Raw genomic sequence first — 15,614 nt, 5'->3', positions numbered from 1 at the left:
CCCCATGCATCATATTTATAGTGGATTAGAGAAGAGGACTTGTGGCTGAAAAGTGGAGCTCTTTGTGGAGAGAGATCTTGGAAAGATCAATGCTCTGATGCTCAAATCATAAATCTGATGATTCCATTGGCTCTAAAAGGAGTATAAAACTCCAAGACACTTGTTTAGAAAGCTCTTAGTTCACTACTTCTTTTCTCAGTTCGAAGTGTTGTTTTTTGTCTGTAAACTGCGATCGCGGCGCGGCGATTTCGTAAATCCCTCTCTTTATTTTTTTCTTTTAATAAAATCTCCAAAACTAACTAAAACATCACTTTGTCTTTTCTTTTAAATGACATCCAGTTCTAAAAATCTCCATATCTTTTTAGGATAATATCTAAAATATATTAGTTTTGCCGAAAATCTAATATTTTTGGACCATCCAAACTATACACATTAATACTAGTGATTAATATAGCTCATAAGTCTCATTCACATTGTAACTTCCATGAAGGGTGGCTACGGTCCTTGTCAATTCGAAAAAATATCGGATTTACGACTCTCAATTTTTCTAAATAAAATATTTTTAATTAAATAAAAATTATTAATTATTAATATTAGTTAATTTTTACCTTAGTTAGTCTTTAGTTAGTAATCTTACTAACTTATTATTTGACTAACTAGCTTTTGAACTAACCAACTAACTTTTATTGCGCGGAAATATTACACCTGCATAGCTAGCTTCCACTTACTGCTGAATTCACATGACTTGGCCTCTTTGTATATAAGAGCCTTACCCTCATCTGTAAGCATCACATAATGCAAAGAGAGGTCAAACCTATGTGGTTGCCTTCTTATGCGTGTAGACTTGCATACCCAATGATCAACATTTTCAGGAATTGGATCTACATCTGGAAGTATATTATTTTCAGCATTTATTGGCTATTGTAAGCCATTTTCAACATGTTCATGCTATACAGCACTTTCATTTTCATTACCAGTACCTACATTTTCATAATCGGCAAGTCTATCTTGCTGTACATGACCTCCTTGTGCTCCTATTTGCAATCCATCATCATCTGGCTCAAAAAATAACCGGCTGATCATCATTTTCAGTCTGTGGTACAACACTATGAGGCTCATTTTCTGAAGTAATAGGTGGCTGCAAACTCTGAAATTTGACCTTTTTCATATCTTCATTTGAGGCTAAAGTACCTTTCAGCAACTTTGCCTCATTAAACACAACATTACGGCTGCAAATAATTTTCTTAGACTGAGGTGACCACACTCTATAGCCAAATTCACCCTCATCACTATAGCCCATGAAGATGCCTTTCATGGATTTTGGGTCTAGTTTGTTCCTCGGCTCATCTCTAACATGCACAAAAGCATCACAGCCAAATATGCGTAAATGATCATATGAGGCCGATGTGCCAGACCAGACCTCCTCACGGATGCAATTATTTAAGGACCTGTTTGAAGAGCGGCTGCAAATGTGAACCGCGGTTTTCAGTGCCTCTCCCCAAAATTCATGAGGGAGATTAGCAATGGATAACATGCACCGCACTCTTTCACATAAAGTCCTATTATATCTTTCAACCACCCCATTTGAAGAAAGGCTATAAGGGGCTATAAGCTCCCTCTTAATTCCATACAAGTCACAAAAGGACTTGAATTCAATAGATGTGAGCTCACTCCCATTATCAGTTCTCAAGCATTTCAGCTTTTTACATGTCTGAGTAGTCACAAATGCATGAAAAGTTTTAAAAACAGCAAACACTTCGCTTTTCTTTTTCAACAAGTATACCCAAATCTTCTTGGAACAATCATCAATAAAGGAGATAAAATATGCAGCACCACCCAACGATTTCACGGGCATACTACATACATCAAAATCCACTAAGTCCAAGACATTGGACTTACGAGAGACACCAAAGCAAAAGGAATTTCTTATTTGCTTTCCAAACTGACACTCATTACAAAAGTCAAGTTTAGAGTCTTTTCCATCAATCCTCTTCAAAGAGGTAAGGACATCAAGTCCTTTTTGGCCTATATGGCCTAATCTCTTGTGCCATAACTCCAAGTGGCTACAAATTTCAGCAGCTGCAAGAAACTTGCCATTCAAGGCTTTACAGTGCAAACAATACAAAGTGTCTTTCTTGGTTCCTTTTGCAATCAGCATGGAATCCTTTTTCACTTTCCACAAACCACCACCAAACAGTGTAGTGTAACCATGCAAGTCAAGCTAGCCAACAGATAGTAAACTCTTTTTAATGCTAGGCACATATGTGACATCTTTTAGCACAAGCTCTTGCCCATTGTCTAAAGACAAGTGTACAGTGTCAATCCCATTAATGCTACAAGCATGGTTATTTCCAAGATACACCTTTCCATAACTGCCTGCATTGAACATAGCAAAACACTCCAAGTAAGAAGTTACATGGAAAGAGGCACCAAAGTCTACAATCCAAGTCTAAGTAACACCATCATCAACTAACAAAAGTGCATCAATCACATCAGCCTTGGTAATCTACATATCCTGTATGTGGCATACAAGGGCATCATAATCAACTGCACATAATACATCAGCCTCTATATCCGAAAGCTCCTCTATGACAACACTAAAGGCCACATTGGCCTTTTCCTTGCCTTTGACTGCCTCAAATGCATCTATCTTATCCTCCTTTTTATCTCCTGCATTGTTCTTTCTCTCTTGTTCCTTCTTGTAATACCTACAATCAAGTTTCTTGTGGCCCTTCCGACCACAATGATAGCAAGCAATGTCACTCTTTTCCTTTCCTTTGCTCTTGCTCCTATTTCTTTGTCCTACATTTGCATTTTTCTTTTCAGCTCTGCCTCTTACATTATAAGCTGAGTTGTTGCCTTCCCCACTAGACATACGTCTAATTTCTTCATTCAAGATAGAACCCCTCACCCCATCATATGAGAGATTGGGGTTATTGTTGAGTGAAACCACCAAGGTCTCCTAAGAGTCAGGCAGTGTCATGATCAAAAAGATCGCCCTCAACTTATCATCAAAATCCAAATTTGCATCCTTGAGCTGATTTAAAATGCCTGTAAATGCACTCAAGTGCTCACCTGCAAGCTTTGACTCATCCAGTCGCATATTCACCAGCTTGCGCATTAGATGCACCTAATTAACAGGTGTAGTGATCTCATAGGTAGTTTTCAACTTCTCCCATATTGCATAACCTGTATCTAAACCCTTAATGTCAGTCAAGATGTCATCAAGTGATACCCATCTTAATGTAAGCCACAGTCTTTTTGTTTACTCAAGCCCAATCTACATCAAACATTAGTACGGGTTTATCTTCCTACAAAGCATTCTCACAATCCTTTAGGAACAAAATACCATGTATACGGTCTTTCCAAAGATCAAAGCCATGACCATCAAACCGTTTGATTTCCATCAAACTCTTGATGTCTGAACTGGAAAAAGTTCAAACCATTTTATCATGAACACAAGAGTAAGTGCACTAAACTGCAGAAACACAAGTTGAACCAGCAAAATACACTGATGTTCTTTCTCAAACAGTAATAAGTCTCTGTTGATTATCCATAAACTATCCACCACATGGGCAAATACTACAGAAATTTACCAAATTTTGCACAAACCCCCAAAATCTCAAGTCCAAATTTGTATAAATGTCAACCAATCTAACCTAACTAAGCAAAATTTAATCAATACATGAAAAACTCCCAATTTTTCGGGGTCCAATGTCAACAAATTAAACTCTAAAGAGCAAAATTCCGACAAATTTGGCAAAATCCCCAATTTGATTGAGATCAACATGCACAATGTTTACAATTTCTAACCTGAATGTCACTGCAAGCATAGACGGGATTAAATCTAGGGAAAGCCCAAAATTCTTGGGCTCAAATTCACACAGATGTACGCCCCGTGCTTCCACGCGTGAACCCCGGTCAAAAGAAAAGAATTAAAAGAGATTTGGTAGAAAATAAATTTTCTGATTTGGGAAAAATGACGTCTGCTAGTTATCTGCCTTGTCACGTCGCAATTGCTGGTCATCGCAAGTCCAAATGCCATCGCCCTACTGCCACACACCTACTGGTCATCTACCTACTGCCCTGTCGCCCGACTACTGGTCTTCAACACAACCTGTGTTGAACAGGCCTTGTGGCTCGAGCTACCTGTGTCATGGTCTCGAGAAGCTCACGAAATCTGTGTTCTGATACCAATTGTTAGAGCTCAACTGAGAGTGATAGAAGTTCGAGAGGAGTGAGCGTGAGTGTGACGACTAGAGAGAGAGAGATCAGAGGGAAAGTACGATTCGATATGAGTGTACCAACGATGTGTTGGTACACAAAGAATAAAATGTATTTTATAGTATATACTTAGGGCACGTAAGGGTGCATTCTCATGTACAGCTAAATAATGTGCGTACTATACACAGAAGGTTAAACGGGGCCTTTATCCCAACACTTTGACCATATCCATATTATTATTGGCATGCCATGGTTCTTTGATAAATATTACTCTTTGTACATTGACTCTAAAACTCATGTACTTTATTTTCAACTTAATCGTTTCCATGTGATCAAGGGTTGTAATTTCTTTACCCTCCAAGATCATAGAAAGTAATGTATATATGATATGATTTCAGCGTTAAAATTTAATGAATGTTTTTCTGATTTAAATGTCATTACTATGCTAATGATCACGATGCAACCTTCGAGCTAATACCAGCTCCTAATGCCCAAGACCATTATCTCATTTTCATGGCATACTGCTATGATGCACAAAAAAAGCAGGTCCAGCTGCCTCCGATTGCAGCCTCTGCATCAAAAAAGACATCTGTGCTATGCCTACGGTAAAAAGCAGTTTCCTAGTATCCTTCCTTTGTGGCTCTGATCTTGACAGATTGGCTAGTTGCCCTCTTTCAGATCCATTCAAGTAGGTTTCACTCAACCCTACTATTCACAGCATCTACCTTTAGGTTCTGCACCAGCTGAACACCCTCTCTGAGTGTTGTCACAATGCAGCGAATGCAGAAGTGTATGACTGGAGTAAAAGAAAGAAATGAACACACACACACACAAAAAGACAGTAGAACACTGAAGATTGCAAAAAATGAACTCTCGATCTGCACAAATCACAAGTGAAAGTGGCTGGGGGCAGGCCTGCCATAAATAGGACAAAAATAATTTAAAATGCAGCAGGTCAACTGGCCACTTCTACAGAAATATGGCCAGCTGCTGTAATAAATGCATCATCTGAAGACAGGCTGTCAAGTGGCACCTGTCTGCCCTGCCCAACTGCTGCATAAGCTGCTCGACTTCCCGAAATTGACCAACCTGCTCCTGTAGAGGACAATACTGCCTAGACTGCCCAAAACTGCCCTGACCAAGCCTGTGCTTTCTGGAGGTGACCAAATCTCTAACACCTGGCCCCTATGCCTTGTCCTCTACTTTGAGCCTTTACCCTCGGCTTCTCAACTTAAACCACAAATGCACATTTGCAAGGAGCAATGAGGCAAAGTAACTTGCTTGACCAATGAGCAACATCACATAGGTTGTCTCCTTATGAGCCCAAATGATCCTTACTCATTATGATACTAATAATTGCTTTCAAAACACTTCCACTCATCATAGGAGCATTTCATCCACCAAAATCTTACAGTATTCATACATCTGAAAGTGGCAGTCAGACGAGTAAATGCATCGCTCAGCCTGAAAACACCTGGCCTTAAACACTAGAAAACTGAAGCTGTTAAAGAGACAGTTCCAGAAGATACCAGCCCCCCAAGAAGGAGAAAAGCATGCATGAAATTCCAACCTAAGCAACACTAAAAGAATCTTACAAGGAAAACGAAGTGACTTAGAATCCCAGAAATCTCCAAATCCTCGACTTTCCTGCCATCTGATAAAAGTATAGATGCTATGAACTGTTAAAAATGCTTCCCCTCCAATCCAAAACGTAAAACTGGTGTGCATGCATCGTGGTTTAGGTCCCTGGATGTAATCTGACCTGCTGCTCATACTCCCGTGTAAAAAGACTGCATGCACACTTCACAGCTGATGAGTGATCCATTTCCTTGAGAGGACTCTAAAGTGCCAATGTTCATTGAAACCTAGACACAAAGCTGTTTGCATTTCTGCTAAAGTCACAATCAAAAAGAACGCACTCCAATGCATCTTATAAAATAAAAGAAATATTTAAGAGAGCTTCAACCTTACAGCATAATACTTCTTCTTCCTGGAGAGTAAAGAGAAGAAAACCTACCAGGCCAATCCATCCAAGTACTCTTTTGTTTCCTCTTCAGCTGACCTTGACTCACCCCGGTGTTTACGCATCTCCCAGAGCCATAAGATTGCATGCACACGTGCCCTAAAGCAATTATATTCCTCAGCCAGCTTTTCCACTGTCCACACTTTAGGATCTTCCTTGTGTTTTTTCCACATCTCCTCCTTCTCCAAAGGTGTAAGAAGCCTGGGAATCCGATAGTGCGCCCTCCACTTCTTCATGATGAGACGCTGAACTTTTTCAACCTCTGCTTCATCAGATGCTTTATCTCCTAGAGCTGCTATTCTAGCATTGTACTCCTTCTCCAATTTCCTTGCATGTTCTCTGTGCTTCAAGTGTTTCTCGAGCTCATGGCTGTCCATAAGTCGGACTGCTTCTAACTCATCTTCATCCATATCATATTCAGATCCCTCATCTTCATCATCTGACAAATCAAAGGCTCTGCCACCTCTAGCACCAAGTCTTCGACCCCTTCCTGTGGCCTGATCGTCATCACTGTCCCTGTCAAGATCATCAAGATCCTCATCTTCTGGATCCCTGTAGGGACTCTCCTTCTTCTTTATATAGACCTGCTCTTTGTACCGCATGCGCTTAAGCTTTTGCTTATGCAACTTGATAATGTCATCGTGTTTGGGATCAATAAAGCCTGTATATATGCTCCTTACTTCCTCTTCTTCCTCTTTTACCTCCTCTTCTTCCTCCTCTGGCTCGTCTTTCTTCTGTTCTTGCACATTTTCAGCTAGTCTGGCCTCCAACTCCTGCTTGAGTTTCAGGTCCTCTTCACTGATAGGTATATCGTCACGATTTTCATCGTCATCTACATAGGACTCCCAAGAAAGACCTGTACGACTGCCAGCCCTACTGCCGCCGCGGCCAGCCCATCCACCGCGGCCGGGACCTTGGAGCGGCGCAGAAGGCCTCTGATGGCGGCCTCGGTTCACGGCCGCGGACGACTGGTCGTCAGTTCCCACGGTCCCCCCAAGATACTGAGACAAGAAATCGTCGTTGCCATCGTCTCCGCCGGCGCCATTGCCAGCACAAAGGAACCTGCGATGGACGGAATTGGGGCCGGAAAGCTTGTTGCCCGAGAGAAGGCGAGCAGCCCTCGGGACGAGCCTGAGCCGCAACATCAGTGCATTACAAACTGTGACTTCTGTACCGGCGTTTCCATTGAAGTTGAAAATGCAAAGACTGCCTTGAGTCCGGGCCACGCGTAGGCCAAACCCGGTAAATTAGGTCGATGCAGTTAACAACCCACACTTGATCTGCCTCCCTGCCTTTTTTGATACATGGCATGTTTTCAAATAGCTCCCTGCCCTTCATTTTGCTACATGGCGCATCTACCCTAACACCTCTAACTTTAGAGCAACTTCAAATAGCTATATTAACATGACCCCGCCATCTAGCAATCGAGTTGAGGGTAAGTGAACACTTGTTTAAACATTCCCAAGCAAGGAGAAAGCTCCCAACCTTTTGTGCTTGCAATCCATGAGAGAGAGATAGCACTACTCAATACATAGCCGGAGTGACAATTTTTCCTTCCTTCAACTTGCAAGGTAGTATGTGCAAGAGCCAAGCAATAACGGGCGCTCTTAAGCAAGAGACAAAGAGACACGATCGAAATCTTCTAAAGCTTGAGCAATAGTTGCTGAGGCCTCAAAAAAGCTACTTCTTCTTCTCCAAGTCGACAGTTGCATATGCCTCAAAAAGGCTACATCTCCTTCTCCAAGTCCTCGCAAGGAAATTGACTAGCATAATCTATTTTTTCATGTTTGTCATTGTTATTCTTTTTTTAAATCTTTGTTTGTATCTATATCTCTCTCCCTCTATGTTTGTATCATGATGAATCTCCCCCTCTATGTTTGTAACATGATGAATCTTTTTTTGTGTCTATCTTTCTCTCCCTATATGTTTGTACTATAATGAATCCCCCCCATTACATTAATGGGATTGCTTTTATTACAGACAATAGTATCCCTATAAACATTGCCATGCTCTACAAACTATTCTTGAATACATAGGTCATCCATAGGGTTGGGGATATTAATGTCCTATATTGTTTGAAATAGGATCCCCCATTTTAATTACATGCAAACACTTCTTCTAATTCTCACATATTGTTAAGTGTTAAGTGTTACTGCTCTTTGAAGTCCCTAAACGACCCAACTATCATCTCGTTATGTTTTCTTAGAGGACTTATAACAATGTTGCATTTTCAATATGTGTTTCTTTAGGTCATTCTATAGACCATAACTAAAGCTTTGGATTTCATGTGTAATGTTAGATATGCTTAATGCCCTATCCTCGTAAGATGCCACCAATAATCATAGTGCTCAATGTTGTAAGGCCCCCATTATGACGATAAGCCATGTGTAAACCCATACATTAGTTGAATCTTGACTTGTATATTAAATAAGGTATATGTGACTGGGTGTTAAGTTGGTAACAACTCAATGCACATTGTATCAAGTTGGAGGGTGTGGGAGTTATCAAGGACCCCTATTTTGAGGTGCAGGGGCTATGAAAGCCAACCAAACTACTTTCCCACACTATACAAGAAAGTCCTCTATAAAGTTATCATCTATTTATCTTACACCCTTTTTGAGTTCTTCTAACTACCCTTAAGCTCTTCGCTTATTGTTTATCTAGATCACCATCTAAGCTTCATAATAGAAGCACACGAGTGGACAGAGCCATCTTTGTATTAGTTTCTTTGGAATAAAAGAAGTTTTTATTATTCTCATGTTTGTTGTGTATTCTCTACTCCTTCCTCAAATTATTTCATTGCTTTGTGTGATTTTAATATGGTATGAGAGCCCAAGAGGCTCTAAGGAGTAAAGAGTGTTGAGAAATAGACAAATGATGTATGCTGCAGGATGAGGTGTTGTATCCCATAAGCACAGTGAGGAGAGTGGAGAAGTTGGAAAGCTATAAAGACATGTACTTGGTTCATTTTTCTATGTAATGCTATTGTCCTTTCAATCAAGTGTCAGTGTCATTGTCCTTACACATAAGAATGTATTTATGAGTCCAAGTCTCAATCTTGGAACCTAATTCACTTGTGTGACAATTGGTATTGTCTAGTCTATGTCTTCATGAGTTTGTATTTTGAGTTCCCACCTCCATAGCTACCATGCTCTAGATCCGTGTTTTTCAACATGGTATCAGAGCTCAATTGAGCATGATTTAGCTCTCCTCTACTCTCTCTCAATCCCTCTTCAAATCTAGTCAGCTCAGTTCTAGTCCATGACTTCATCTCTCAACTCTACCTTCACTTGAGCTTCCATGTCAACCATAGCTAGCAGCACCCTATTATCTTGAAGCTCCTGTATCTCACTCCACATACCAAATCTCTCTAAGCTTCCTTCTAGAGAGGTGTTCCCCACCTCACAAAGCTTCCCTGTATCACATCAATCCATGAGATTTGGCTATCTGGACCTCAGCATTGTCACTATTGTCAGTTGCTGCCATAACCCCAGTTTGTGGCCTGCAGGACATACCTCACTTTGAGCTCTCATATCTCTCAAAGCAGGCAATATTTCAGTGTGCTTTCTTATGGAGCATTGTTATTCTACTCAAGGAGCTTCTTCCTATCACATCTAAGCTTGACATTGGGCACTCACAAGCCAAGCATTGCTGAAATTCAACGTCGCTGCCATAACTGCGCTTATTGACGATTCGCCGATCTGCGCACATACTACTGTACACGATCCTCACGATTTTCATGGGGCTATTGTAGAGCATGGAGTAAGCTACATTTCCATAAAAAAGTTTTCAAAATGATCAACTCTAGCTCTAGATATCTGGAAAAAACCAGGTCTAGGTCAAAACCCTAATCCAGGAAGCCATAGCCATCAAGGTCCAAGCTCATTTTTTCTTCAATTTCTCATTCCATTCAACTTAGGGGACACACTGCCACTCTTATCTGAGTCTGAACTCAGTTCCCAACAAGATTAACACTTCAAATCAACAAGCAAGAAGAAGATCAAGCACCAATATTCAATACTAAGCTCAAGAATAGTATCTATTGATACTCAACTAGTGTCAATTGACACTGACCTCCTTGTGACACTTCACAAATCCTCTTTGCTGGTCTTTTCTCAGTTAATTGAAGCTGCTCAACATGGCAGATCTTGAGCAAATAGCAAAGTTCAATGGAGAAGGCTTCCATGCCTGGAAGGAGAAGACCATGAACCACCTCATGTGGAAGGATTTGTGGGACCTATTTGAAAATGAGGAAGAAGATACAGATGACAAGAAGGAAGATGCAAAAATCGGGATACTTGCAGTAGCTCCACCAAGAACCAAAGAATGGAAGAAGATGAACAACAAAGCTCTAGGCATCATTGCCTAGGGACTGATGATGTCCTGCATCATATCTCTCGCATCAGAGATGCTACAAAGGCTTGGGAAGAGCTTGACAAGATCTTTGGTACTCAAACAAAGAATTCAAAGGTAAAATTGCTCATGCAATTTTATAAGCTAGATATAAATGATAGTGCTTCCATGTCCATACACATTAATAAGTTTAAGAGTTTAAAAACCCAGCTTGCAACTCTTAAAAAGAATATTGATGAAGATGAAGCAATAGCCGTACTGCTTGCAAGTGTAAACAAGGATCCATATGAGAACCTTCTGTCCACTCTAAGTAATGTTCCGAGTCTCTCACTCAAAGATATTGAGCACTCACTCCTTGATGAAGAAAGCAAATTTAAAAGCAAAGATGTAAAAGAGACCAGCTCAAGGGAAAACCTCTTATACACTAGAGGAGCTACTGGACCCAAAGGAAGAGGTCGAGGATTCAACACCGACAACAGAAGTCAGATGACATGCCATTATTGTGGTAAGACTGGCCATGTAGCCAGTGAATGTTTCCACAAGAAAAGAGCCCAACAAGTGCAAAGTGATCATCACTAGAACCAGTTCATGAATGAAGAAGAAGATACTTCTGCTACCGTCAACTCTGGCAAATTGTTTTGAAGAATTTTTTTTGTATCTTTCATATGTTTTTCCCATAGTGGATCTTTCTGGATTTGACTTTGTAAAAAACCCTACCAAAAACGTACAATTTCAAGCCTTAACTTGACTAGGCTACCATAGAGCTAGTCTCTTGGTCCATCTTTGTATGTAGGGGGAGCAAAAGCCAGCAAGGGTAGAGATTCATCATTTGAGGAGGGGTGTTGAGAAATAGACAAATGATGTATGCTGTAGGATGCGGTGTTGTATCCCATAAGCACAGTGAGGAGAGTGGAGAAGTTGGAAAGCTATAAAGATATGTACTTGGTTCACTTTTCTATGTAATGCTATTGTCCTTTCAATCAAGTGTCAGTGTCATTGTCCTTACACACAAGAATGTCTTTATGAGTCCAAGTCTCAATCTTGGAACCTAATTCACTTGTGTGACAATTGGTCTTGTCTAGTCTATGTCTTCATGAGTTTGTATTTTGAGTTCCCACCTCCATAGTTGCCATGCTCTAGATCCGTGTTTTTCAACAAAGAGTACACAAGAGATAAGGACTTCAGTAACGAAGAGGAGCAACATTGTCATCAAGATGTACTTCTACCACATTAGGTAGTGGTGCTACAATACCTACAATTTAAACACTAAGGATTTGTCCACCAACCTTTAGCGAAGGCAAGCTAGATATACAAACTACACTTCGTGGAAGATTAAAATTAGAACTATCCTTGATTCTTATGAGCTTTTGGAGACAATGCTAGAGACTGACCCAAAACCCAAACCCACCCCCCTACCCACCATTAAATTCAAATGTTACGATTTCTCCAAATGCAATTTTTCTATGGGCTTAGAAACGAAGGAATGCAAATGTGTCATGTGTGTTAGTTACAAGTTGTTCTTATAATGTTTTAATATTGTTTTAGCATACAACCAAGGCATCATAAGCTTACAATGTATCAAGGATTTGACACAAAATGGGAAACCAAACAATGATTTAGAACCTAGAGAATCAACTAGCAATTGAGAAGTTTATTGAAGTAGAGACAAGTAAAGCATTCATTGCTCGAATTAAAAATTTGCATGACCAAATGGTTATACAAAAGACTAGTGAGAAGCTAGCTCGAAGGTGTCCTCAGATTTGTCCACCAAAGTTTGATAAAGTAGTAACTACCTCAAAACTTAGGTGAGCCCTCAAGCTTTGAGATTTGAGGAATTTTATGCATTAGTAACAAGTCCACTATCGTGGGGAACTTGAAAATGAGCTTGCACGAGTTGATTTTGCTTGTTTGTAGAAGCTTGTTCTTTGTATCAATTACTACTTGATTCATATTCAATGAATAATGCATTGTGATCTAACTAATATAATGGTCTTATTGACGGTGTTGCTTTTTGTGTACTATCAACATTTGTTCATATATGATTAAGCAAAGTGTTGTATTGTGTTGTTGGTTGGCTTTTATTTAGTATTTTGAATTTTGATCTTTGTATTTAATATGCTAAAGTTTCTAATTTTGTTGGTTGGTTGTAGCATGTTGATGTTGAAGTCTCCAAGAATGAATGTTGTTTTATTTGGTGTGTACATTCTTGTTTTTTCTTATGTGTAGAAGAGGAAGTCAAGTGGGTGTGTATTAGGTCTGATGATTTGTTTTGTTATTTGGTTGGATATATTCATTTGTGATTATTTCATAAACTTGCATAACCATAGTTTGTTTATGCAAAAGTTTGTTGGTTTGATTTTATAAAAGTATAGTGTTGTGTTTTGTTTTTGTTTGTATAGTTTCAATGTTAGTTTGTAGTAGGTATGGTTCAATGTCATTGATATGCATTTCAATAATGATTATGAAGTTTATGTATTCTAGGTTTGGTATGCTGAAGATGTTTTGTATATTTTTTTCAAATGTCATTGTGTTGATGTCATTATTGTAACTATATTTTGCTATTTTTGTGCTATTTTTGAAGTAGCTAGTTGCCATTTTGATGTTGTTGTCCATTTGTATATTGTTTTTATGTAAATATGATAATAAATATAGTTTTTTCATGGTACAAACTCTTGATAATGCTATGTATGTTAGTCCATGCTCGTTAACTCCTTGAGAACAAAAAGCAAGTTCATCCATTGTTAATCTTTGTGATCGATGTATTGTTCATGCAAAAGCTAGCTGTATGGAAAATTGGATTCATGTAATTTTGTGTAGTATATTTTTTCTTTTTTGTATTTCTTTTGTTATTGGTACTATTGGCATCCATGATTTGCTATTTTGAGTTTTTTGTAAATATTTAAGTTTTTCTTATGTTGTGGTTTCTATTTGTTCATTTAAAAAATCGATCCATATTATAGTATGGTTATTGCATGTAGCTATTGTCTTGAATAGACCATTTGCTCCATTTACAAGTTCATCACTAGTATTGTAGTTGCCTACACAAAGTTCAACAATCATTTTTTACTTTAGTTTGATTTTTTGGTGTAGTCCTTTAGTATCATTTGGATTCTCAAATAGCATAACTAATTGTGGACAAGTATCTGATCGTATGTCAAGAGCAATAAATGACAATATTTTTTCAATTGTATTATTAAATAAGAAATTGTTATATTGTGTGGTTCTTCTTTGAATGTAAAACAAATGTAGTGTTGTAAGAACAAATGCAAGCTTTTTGAAGAATTTATTATTTAGTATTTGTATATCTCGTTCAATACATTGATTGTTTAAAATAGATATAAATGTCAAATCTTTTGTTCTATTGTCATTGAAGTTGGTAACAAGTTACATGTTTTTTCCAAAAACTTGAAACTATTAGATGATTTTCAAAGAATACCCATTTATTACAAATAAGTGGTATTTGGTGTAAGTGTCCAAAAAGTAGAATATGAACACCTCCAAATGGTAAGTGATGTTCATGTTTTATTGCTTACATTCTTTTATTAATAATGGATGACATGCATGCTCCTATGATGAGTGAAACTTCATCAATCTCACTAAAGCTTGTCATTGGATAGGTCAATGTATTGTTGTTTTTACTAATGTACATAGCTTGTCATTGGATAGGTCAATGTATTGTTGTTGATTTATTGGTATTGCAAAAGCTGAGTGTAATGTTAAACCATCTATGTTGTACATTGCTTTTACTGTGTATGCAAGTTTTAAGACATTAGGCTTCAATGGATTAGAGTTAATTGTTGAAAGTTTTTGTAAAAGCAATTCAACTAAAACTTTAAGAAAAGTTGCTTTCCATGTCCCTATTCCTTCGATAACAAATAGAATAAAGCTCTTTATTTTGTGTTTGAAGATCAGATTGTGCTATAGTATTGGTCCTTTGTCATTTGAATAACACTTGATGGTATTGTGTCTGAGATGTTTATAGTTATTATATTGTTTTATGTGTATGGTTTATGTGTTTTATCTTCTAGCCTAATCATATATTGTTGAATTCATGTTGTATTTGTGATTGGTTTTGATATATGTTCAATATTTTCTCGTTGTTGTTGTTTGCTTACAAAGTCTGAAGCAATATCTTCAAATTCTAACTAATTTGTTTGTTATTTTTGTGTTTTAGTGTAAGTGTATTGTTTGACTTTTTGTTCAATGATATTGATATTTGTATTGTATGCATCTTGCCAACTTTTGTGGATTCCTAGTAATGTATTTTGGGTTTCATGGAAAGGTAAAAGAGTAAAAGTTATTCTCTATAGTAGTTACTTGAATCTTTGTGTTTTTCTTAGTTTATATCTACTAATGAGATGTTTTCTAGTTTTCGAGGTCATTTAATATGGTGGTCTATAAGTGATGGTTTAGCTATTGCACTTGATATATCAGAAAGTTTTTTTAAGTCTTCTTGCTTTTCAAGCACAAAAGTGCACTCATTAGGACTACTTATATCAATAAAGTGGTATCTTCTACTTGAGTAAGTAAAAGGAAATCCAAGAATCATGTATATAGCTTGTTGGATGGATATTTGTTGTTGCATGGTTAAAAATGTATTTTCTAGTTTTCTTATTCTTGTTGTTGCATAATTTTGTTCTCTTTTACAATGTTTGAGTATTGTTTTTAATATTGTCCTTAGAGTTGTATCTATTTTTGTTATATATAATGTACAGTAGGCAACAATGGTGTGTGGATCTAAAATGTATTGCATGTCCATATTTGCTTTCCATAGATTTATAGATTTATTTAGAAAAGGGTTTGTATTTGTGTTAGATAATGTTATTTGTAATAAGATATGGGACATGTTACTATTGATTGTATTGCTATTTTGCATTCACATTTCGAGTTTTGAAGTTCATCATGCATTATTTTAAGTTTTTTTCCCATATTTGTTGGTATTTATTACAAGTATTCTATAATCATTTTTATTTGAGTCATGATTTTCTTTTTTGATTGGATCAAGTATTGTCGT

General features: G+C 37.9%; 1 protein-coding gene across 1 annotated transcript in view; it reads right to left on the bottom strand.

Annotated features, from left to right (window-relative positions):
- Window positions 1–7,492, bottom strand: part of LOC148020854 (uncharacterized) — a 33,121-nt gene extending 25,629 nt beyond the window's left edge. Inside the window, exon 1 of the mRNA XM_087698644.1 lies at window positions 6,242–7,492. Within this exon, the coding sequence (XP_087554770.1) occupies window positions 6,242–7,392 (1,151 nt within the window). The 5' untranslated portion in view covers window positions 7,393–7,492. The remainder of the gene's footprint in view (window positions 1–6,241) is intronic.
- Between the last annotated feature and the right edge of the window lie 8,122 nt (window positions 7,493–15,614).

This window comes from Lygodium microphyllum, chromosome 18 (genome assembly GCF_053477565.2).
Source record: "Lygodium microphyllum isolate KBCC chromosome 18, Lygodium_microphyllum_v1.1.10, whole genome shotgun sequence".
In the NCBI taxonomy this organism is placed as follows: domain Eukaryota; kingdom Viridiplantae; phylum Streptophyta; class Polypodiopsida; order Schizaeales; family Lygodiaceae; genus Lygodium; species Lygodium microphyllum.
The sequence above is the reverse complement of the archived record's forward strand: the minus strand, read 5'-3'. Positions and strand labels throughout refer to the sequence as shown.